General features: G+C 38.5%; 1 protein-coding gene and 1 long non-coding RNA gene across 2 annotated transcripts in view; one reads left to right on the top strand and one right to left on the bottom strand.

The window, feature by feature from the left end:
- Positions 1–961: 961 nt before the first annotated feature.
- LOC130543923 (uncharacterized) lies at positions 962–4926 on the bottom strand. Its single transcript, XR_008959688.1, has 2 exons — positions 4783–4926; positions 962–4279 (listed from the first exon to the last, which is right to left on the bottom strand). It is a non-coding gene; the product is annotated as an uncharacterized LOC130543923 (long non-coding RNA).
- A 210-nt stretch (positions 4927–5136) lies between these two features.
- The window catches only part of POLI (DNA polymerase iota), a 30873-nt gene continuing 27467 nt past the window's right edge, over positions 5137–8542 (top strand). Inside the window, exons 1-2 of the mRNA XM_026496339.4 lie at positions 5137–5340; positions 6718–6828. Of these exons, the coding sequence (XP_026352124.2) occupies positions 5193–5340; positions 6718–6828 (259 nt within the window). The 5' untranslated portion in view covers positions 5137–5192. The remainder of the gene's footprint in view (positions 5341–6717; positions 6829–8542) is intronic.

Raw genomic sequence — 8542 nt, 5'->3', positions numbered from 1 at the left:
AGGGGTTTGATTTTTACTCTAAAGGTTGTGGGAAGCTTTTGAAAGGTTCTTAGCAGGAAAACGAAATTATAGATCATTAAAAGATCATTTTTAGGGCCCACAGGTGGTAAAAGGCAGATGTTAGGAGGCCACTGCCGTAGTCTAAGCCAGAGATGACTGTATGTGGCCTGGACATGGAGTGTGTCAGTGTAAATTCAGAGGAGTGGAGAGATCTGAGAGCATGTCCGGCAGTAGAACTGACAGGCCTCATGAATCATGGTGTGCTTTCACATGGTGTTTTCTTAATTTAAAAAAGATAAAGATAACATTCTTACTAGACTTTTAGGTTAGATTTGTCCTAGGGAAGGGTGGGTTCAAACTCCTGAAGAAGGGCAAAGATATATGTACAAGGATGTTTACTGCAGCAGAAAATCAGGGATAAGTGTCTATCAATATGGAATTGTAAAATAACGCAGCCACTAAAAAGAATGCAGTATATTTTTGTGCATGGAAAAGAAATGATGTTTAAGAGATACTAATTGAAAAAACATAGTGCAGAAAGTCTGTATGGTATGAGCCCACTCACCTAAACTAGAAATGATTATCACTATGTCTACCCTCTACTGAGCATTATAAGAAAAGGTCTGATGCAGTATATCTATATATTGATAATAGTGGTTAACTCCATTAACAGTGGTTATATTAAGGTGCAGTGGGGATTATGGAGGATTTTCACGTTATACCCTATATTTTTTGTTTTACTAGAAAATCTTAAAGAATGGATGAGAAGAAAAATAATTGTTTTTTAAAAAACGAGGGGCACAAGCAGTACTTTTAAGATTAATAGGAACTTTAATGAAGTCTTGGAATCAATTTTAAGAAATAACTCCTATACATATAAATATAATTTTCCTTTGAGAGTTTATAATAAACTCAAACCAGGTAGATGGAGATTACTGATTAAACTGAAATTATTAATATCTCCAAGATGATGCTGAGACCATATTTATTCATTTCCTTCATATTATCATCAAAAGCAAGTAAATGTATAAAAGTTTTTCTATGTCATTTGTTCTGACAATCCATCTCACAATGGTTTTTGTGGTTTGGTAAAGAAATAGATGCAGGTATATATTTGTGAAATTTAAAAAAACCCTAAGTTGTGCTTTATGAAAAGACTATTAAAGCATGGTTATCTCTGAGCACCCAAATTATGGATTATTATGGATTATTTCCGTTTTCTTCTTACCTCCTTTCTATATTTTCCCAATTCTCCATAATAATCATGAATTACCTTTACAATCAGTAAAAGGGTTTCTTTTTTTAAAAGAAATTGTTACATCAAAGTTAGATGTCTATAAATATAACATAGTAAACTTGATCTATTTCAATCTGGTTGCACTTTCTATATGACATCCAGTAGTTCTCTTTCCCTCAGTTGCTGAAGTTTGCGGACTTTATTTACAAGCTGGGACCCAGTGACTTGTATTGTGATCACATTGGTCCCCATCTCTCTCCAAAATGACAAAGCAAGGTCCATTGAGCACAACCTGACAAACAACATTTTAAATGTCATTACTAAAACAAGTATGCATGCTTTTCATCAGACTTCTACAGAACCACAGAGAAAGGTCAAAGCAAAGAGAAGCTGACTGTTAGAAAAACTCCAGCCTCTTACATCTTCTCACAGCCACAGTCACATGGTATGACGCAAATATTTTTAGGTTACACGGAGAAAATTTGAAACTGCAACTTTGGTGTGCAATGGGATGTGCAAAGAGAGACACAGAGAGAAGAGGGTTTTTTCATGATGATTAAGGTTTTCGTGCAAAGGATTTGAGATCCTTGGATGAAAGTTAAGTAAATACTGCATGACATGCACATTGTATGACAGCGTGTCATAATTATAGTTTGCTTTCAACCATCTGAAGCCTTTCTGTGTTTTCTGGTTTTAGCTTCTAAGCCTTGTAAATTATTTCTGACTCATCAGCCTTTCACCCTAGGGGCAACTCACAAGCTCCATAAAAATGTGGATATTTTTCTTAAATCTCTTTTCTAGCAAATGCATTCCTTTTTAGCCTCAGAATGTAAATTCCCATAATGAAAAGCAACTAAATAATACTTCTCTCCCTCTCCTATATCCTCCTTTCTCTAAAAATGTCCATTTATAATTAAAAGTACATCCAAAGATCAGTTCTTCATTATAATTGGGGACCTGAAGCTGAGGAGAGAGTTGGGAGCAGGATGGTTTAAATGCTACTACGAGGTCAGAGTGCGCAACCTCTGGTCAGCCCAACTGACACTTTGGGCTGGATAATTCTTTATTATGAAAGGCTGTCCTATGCATTGTAGGATGTTCAACAATATCCCTGGCCTCTACACACTGATGCCAATAGGGCAGAGCTCCAACTCCCCAGATGTAACCAAAAGTATCGCCAAGATATCGCCAAATATCTCCTAGCAGACAAAATCAATCCCAATTGAGAACCACTGCACTGGGCCAAAACCCCTACAAAACCAAATGCTTTGTGCTTTTGCCAATTCAAATTGTTCCTTTCACCTCAGAGTCAACCTCTACTTACCTAGCTACCTACCAACATACAATACAGACACTCACAAACACCTTCACACTTTTCATGTCAAAGCCCTTGAACATTGTCTAGTTTTTCTTCTGAGCTATATGTGGCCAATTTGGCTAGAAGGAGAGAAGCAGGCATTGGTAACTTTCCCACCCTTCACTGACATGGCTGCTCATGCTTTTAACGTTCATGGTGTTTTAAGTGACATGGGTGTTTGTGTCTTTTAACGTTCATGGTGTCTTGACTATTGAAGCTTGTAAGTGTCTGCAGGTTTTTCTTTTTTTTTTTTTTTTTTTATCTGCTAGTCATGCTGCAACCCCATGCTCCCCCAGGAATATTGTTTCAACCATAATTTTATTTAATTAAATGTTTATTTTGCTTTATAATTCTCTGATTTGGTCTTTAAGTATGGAATTATGACCTAGGCTCAATATATTTATTTCCTGAAATTATCCTAGGTTAGAACCAGTTAATTAAAACCGAGGAAGGGATTTATAGACTTAAAAAAACACTTCCTAATTCATTCCACAACAAAGCAACACATATTAGCTCATATAAACGGTATTTTTTATGCCTCTTAACATATTCAAGGGACGTTTATTCTCCCTACTACAAGTTATCTGATGTTTGAAGCACCAAGGAAAATAGGCAAAGGGAGTGATTTCCTCTATGGAAGAAACATTAATAAATTATTTTCTATGGAAAACTCTGATAAGTGGATTTACCATTACTAGATTCATAATCATGAATAAGCACCTTAGTCTCTGCTGGCCTGATTCATTTTTGGTAAAATGAGAATGATGACATCTACCATCTAGGGCATGAGATCATCTGTTTTAAACTTTTAGCCCTGTGCCTAACATACAGGTGTTTTATTAATTTCATTTCTGTGCTACTTCCCTCCTTTGTTCCTAGCACCGGCTAAATAGTTTGTGAGATTCAGTGCAAAATGAAAATGAGTGCACCCTTGCTCAAAAATTAAAAATTCCAAGATGACAACAGCAAAACATTAAACCAAGTGAGGGGCCCTTCTAAGCACGAGGCTCTCTGTGTTACTGCATCAGCTGTATACTCATAAAGCCAGCCCTACTTGCTTGCACTAGGGTTTTCAAGGTTCCATTTGTCTATTCTATCAAATTAAAAGCCCCTCTTCAATTTGACAATTGGCAGGGAAATAAACGTAACTAACCAAATAGGGCTTGACTGTGTGTGTTGTTTTTCAATGCTGGCTCACTTTTACTCAAGCTGTTGAGTGTTAGTGGGCCTTGAGCTGTTATAAAGGAGCTATTTTAATCTGCCATGGCATTTCAGGGGTTTGTATCATTCTCAACGTGGAGGAACTAAAACAAAACAAAACAAAACAAAACAAAACAAAAAAAAACAAAAACAAACACCTTAGTTGTCCATAAGAAATTGGACCTTGATGATAACCCAAGAGGCACTTAGTGGCCAAAGAGGTGCTTAATTGAAAAGCTCTTTATCCAGAGTTATCAAATAACATTCACAAAGAAAGGAGCATAGCTCTAAACATTTTAGATCCCAGACTGGAGACTTTTAGAGACCTGGTCCAGATGCCTAAGAGTAAAATACCCAAAGAGGAAGACTTGGTCTCCAAACTGAGCCCCAGTTCTGCCTGTTCTTTCTTTTTCTTTAGGCATGCATCAGCGTATCCTTTAAAGGGTTTGTCAAGGTTTTCACATCCTACTCGTAAGAACAGAATCCTGTAAAAAAGCAAAATATGTGTGTGTGAATGTGTACAAATACATAGAAACACACAAAGAGAAATGACCAAATTTCCTCTATTAGAACACACACACGTACACAGAGAGGCACACAAACATCTTAACAGAAGGCAAAGAGAATTAACATTTATTGAGCACCTTCTATGTGCCAGGTGTCATGGGAACACTAAAGTATATGTTAGTTTTCATTCATTCAATCGCAAGACAGTGAAAACTTTTTTTTTTTTTTTTTACAGTGTTGAAATTGAAGCTCAGAGCAACTATGCAACCTGCCAAAGTCACACAGTTAGCAAGTTGGAGGGTCTGGATTGGAAATTTTATGATTCCAAAAACGCATATATCACAACCCTATGGACCTTAGATGATTAAGAGTTCAGGGGTCTAATCTGTCACAGTGTCTTTGAATCAAACAACAAACAAAACGCAACAAACTTTAACATACTTGCTAATCATATTACTTTACATGGCCGCCTTGCTCTTACCGTAATTCCCACCCTTTCTCTCACCGTCCATCACCATAAGTCGTTCCGTGTCTAAGGGTTACCAATTTTGCTAACAGTTATCGGGAGAACAGGCTGGCCTCTTGGTAAAGCTAGAAAGTTAAAATTTGTGGTGTGGGACTCTCTCCAAAGATCTGAAAAAAAAAAAAAAAAAAAAAAAAAAAGACCTGTTTGGGATTTCAATCCCTCACTTCCGGCCTCGACTGGGCGAAAAGGAACCTCAGCACGTGGGACAAGAAGATACCTAGCGCGCGCGGGCCTCCGGGCAACTGCCTGGTCGGCCCGGACTACGCAGCCGTGAAGGCCGAAGCGGCTGGGGGCGGTCGGCTCAAGGTTTCCCTGGAGACCAGGCGGAAGCGGCCGGAAGCTGCCCTGCGGTTGGCCGCGGCGGGATGGAGCCGCTGGGGGTGGAGCCCGAGGAGGAAGCCGGCCGCGACGAGGAAGAGGACACGGCTCAGGCCATGGAGCGGGCGGAGGCGGGGGAGGCAGGCGGCTCGCCCGGTGCGCCCGGGCCTGAGGAGCCCGGCGGCCTCGCTTGGTGTAAATGAGAAGGGCGGGGCGGGCGGAGGCGCGGGGCGGTGGCGGCGGCCGTTGGGGTGCGACCGTCCCCGCCTCGTTCTTTTCCTTTCGTTTTCCCGGCTTGGTAGAGAGAGCTGTTCTCCGCTACCTGGTGTTTTCTGGCCAAGATCCCGAAATGGATGGCTTCGCCTAATAGGACTAGGGTGGACGTGTCGATTATGATAGTCGAGGGTGCACTTGTGATCCCCCAAACAGCCCGGTCAGGGCCGAAGAGGCGCCCGGGCGGTAGTAAGGTTGTGGAAGCAGAGAACCTTGTCGCTCACTTGGCAGAAGTTGGGGCTCAGGCTGGGCTCGGAAGCGAAGACGAGGCACATCTGCAGTGGCCGCCTCTCCCTGACCCACTTCTACCCTCTGGGCCCTACCTTGTACTGCCCAACCCGAGTCTGGAGCCAAGGCTCTAATTCCCGGCCTCCCCTCCCCCTTTCAACTTTTAAATTTACGAATAATTTTAGACTTAACAGAAGTTGCAGAAGCTCCTTTCCCTAATGTTAATGTCTTGTATGACTGTATTACGTATGTCAAACCTGAGAAGTGAACGCTGGCACAAATGCTATTAACTAAAGTACAAACGTTATTCAGATTTTACCAGTTTTTTCCATTAAAGTTTTTGTTCCAGTATCCAGACCAGAATACCACATTGCACTTAGCCTGCCTTGTTTTTAACTGGTTAAGAGCTGGAATCTCTTCTCTTATCCCCCTTCCCTCCCCACCCCATGACATGAGCTACTTTTTAAAATTCAAGAAACATTTACTCATTCTTTTAATTTAGCGAGTATTTATTGGTAGTCTGATATATACCAGGCACTCTTCTAGGTATTTGGGATTCAGCACTGAACTAGACAATCCTCTCATATGGGCACTAAATATAGTCCACTGGAACCCATAGGTCTGGCTTCTGCCCTTTTGTATTTACGATTCTTTTTTTTAAGAACATGCCACTTAGAATAATTTTTACTTGTTGAAATCAGTGTTTAAACTTTCCCACCTCTTATGATTTAATCTAAATGTTAGAAACTTCCAAGTGATAGGATTACCTTTTGCATCTTCCATCATTGATTAAGATTTTTTGCCTCGAAGTTATTACTAGCCTGAGAAAATAGGGTGCACAAAGAAATACTAAGTAAACAGGACTAAAGACCTTACTGTAGATGGAGTTTCTCTCATGTCTATAATTTTTAGAGGCTTTGACACATGAATCCAAGAAAAAACTTAAAATCATTCTGCATTCTTCTTTCTCAGTTTCCATGTTTTAAGGAACTGCCAATTGCTCAGAGATGATAAGCAGCCTGAATATATTTTTCTATTTCTTTGCATATTGTGCATTGGTTCATGATCAAGTGGTGCCAGAAGGAAGTTCTTCATCCAGAGTCATAGTACACGTGGATCTGGATTGCTTTTACGCACAAGTAGAAATGATTTCAAATCCGGAACTGAAGGGCAAACCTTTAGGTAATTTTGGACATTAATAATACTTGTCATTTTGTATAAGAGTATTAGCTATTCATTTATGTTGGTTATATTGTGATTTATTAACCATATTAAAGATTTTGGAAGCAATTCTTAAGGTACTTTATAGACAGTAAATTTTGCTTCACTACCAGGTGTAAAACTTACAAGCCTTATTTAATAAATGGTGAATTTTATACAAGGAATATAGCCAATGAACACCTGAACAGAAAGACCATAATAAACTTTTAGTCTTGTTCTCGATGGTTGAAATTTTATAATCCTCTTATCTCAAAAAAAGTCATTACATTCTAATGGATGTTTTCAGCTATCCTCTCTACTTTTGAAATTAACTGTTGGATTGTGTAACATGACAAAAAAGTTGGATTTTGAACAGACCTCTAAATACTTAAGGCATATAGACTGTAAGTTTTCCATAAAAATACAAGTATCTTTTAAAATAAAAGGCAAGAATTTTACATTGAAGATTTACTTATTAATATGTTGGCTTATTTTAACATTTCTATTATATGTGTATCTTAAACTGGAAAAGTCATTTAAATTTCGAAAAATTTCTTTTATGCATGTAGTAAGAATTTATCTTTTAGTATAAGCATAAAAAGCAATTCTGGTTCACCTGCTGCTAACCTCTTGTGCCTCGTTTGGTTTTGATAAATCCCAGTTCAACCCAGCCTAGTTGATTTACTAAACAAGAACAAAGGGATGACGTTTTTGGTATGCCAGTATCAGTCTAGGATCTTCAAACTTTCCCAAAGTGTTAAGGAGTTAGGATTACAGGATGTAAGTTTTCTCCTAAAGGCATTTGTAATTAGTAGCAGTATAACACAAGATCTATGTAGATAATGCTCCATAAAAAAGTATTGTATAATTAAGACACAGGAATGAATGATTATCTGGAAATGAGAAATGTGATGCTGAAAGTTTCTGAGAGAAGGCAAAAGTAGTCTTTCAGTTATGCTCAACAAGTATGTGACTATTTAACTTGGGCTGGTGACATATAGTGGTGAGTTCATATGATTTAATTCTGTATTAAAACTGCTTTTTTAGTTGAGGAAGTTATCAATCCTATTTTTTATGTAGTTCACTGATGAATCTTAAATTACAACTTTTGACCCAGAGATTCTATTTTGGGGCATAATCTGATATATCAAAAATCTTTATGTGAAATAACATTTCTTTGCCCAGTTTATAATATCAAAATTTTAGAAGCAGATGTCTTACATTGGTGGAATGGGTGTAACTTTTTTTTTCCTGTACATGTTTATATTTTGCATATGTTAGATGAACATTACTTTTTTTTTTTTTTTTTTAAGATTTTATTTATTTATTTGACAGAGAGACAGCCAGCCAGATAGGGAACACAAGCAGGGGGAATGGGAGAGGAAGAATCAGGCTTCCAGCGGAGGAGCCTGATATGGGGCTTGATCCCATAACGCTAGAATCACGCCCTGAGCTGAAGGTAGACGCTTAACTACTGCGCTACCCAGGCGCCCCAGATGAACATTACTTTTACAGTGACAAACGAGTGGTCAACCTGTGTAAAGAGAAAATTAATTAATTTCAGCAATCTTAAGCTACCACTAGTAAACTAGAGTTTTCATTGTCTGTAGATGATCATAATTAAATCATTTATGATAAGAAAGGGGCCCATTAATGATGACTCACTAATATTTTCTGCAAATTACTATGAAGAACA

Source organism: Ursus arctos, unplaced genomic scaffold (assembly GCF_023065955.2).
Source record: "Ursus arctos isolate Adak ecotype North America unplaced genomic scaffold, UrsArc2.0 scaffold_17, whole genome shotgun sequence".
Classification (NCBI taxonomy): Eukaryota; Metazoa; Chordata; class Mammalia; order Carnivora; family Ursidae; genus Ursus; species Ursus arctos.
The sequence above is the reverse complement of the archived record's forward strand: the minus strand, read 5'-3'. Positions and strand labels throughout refer to the sequence as shown.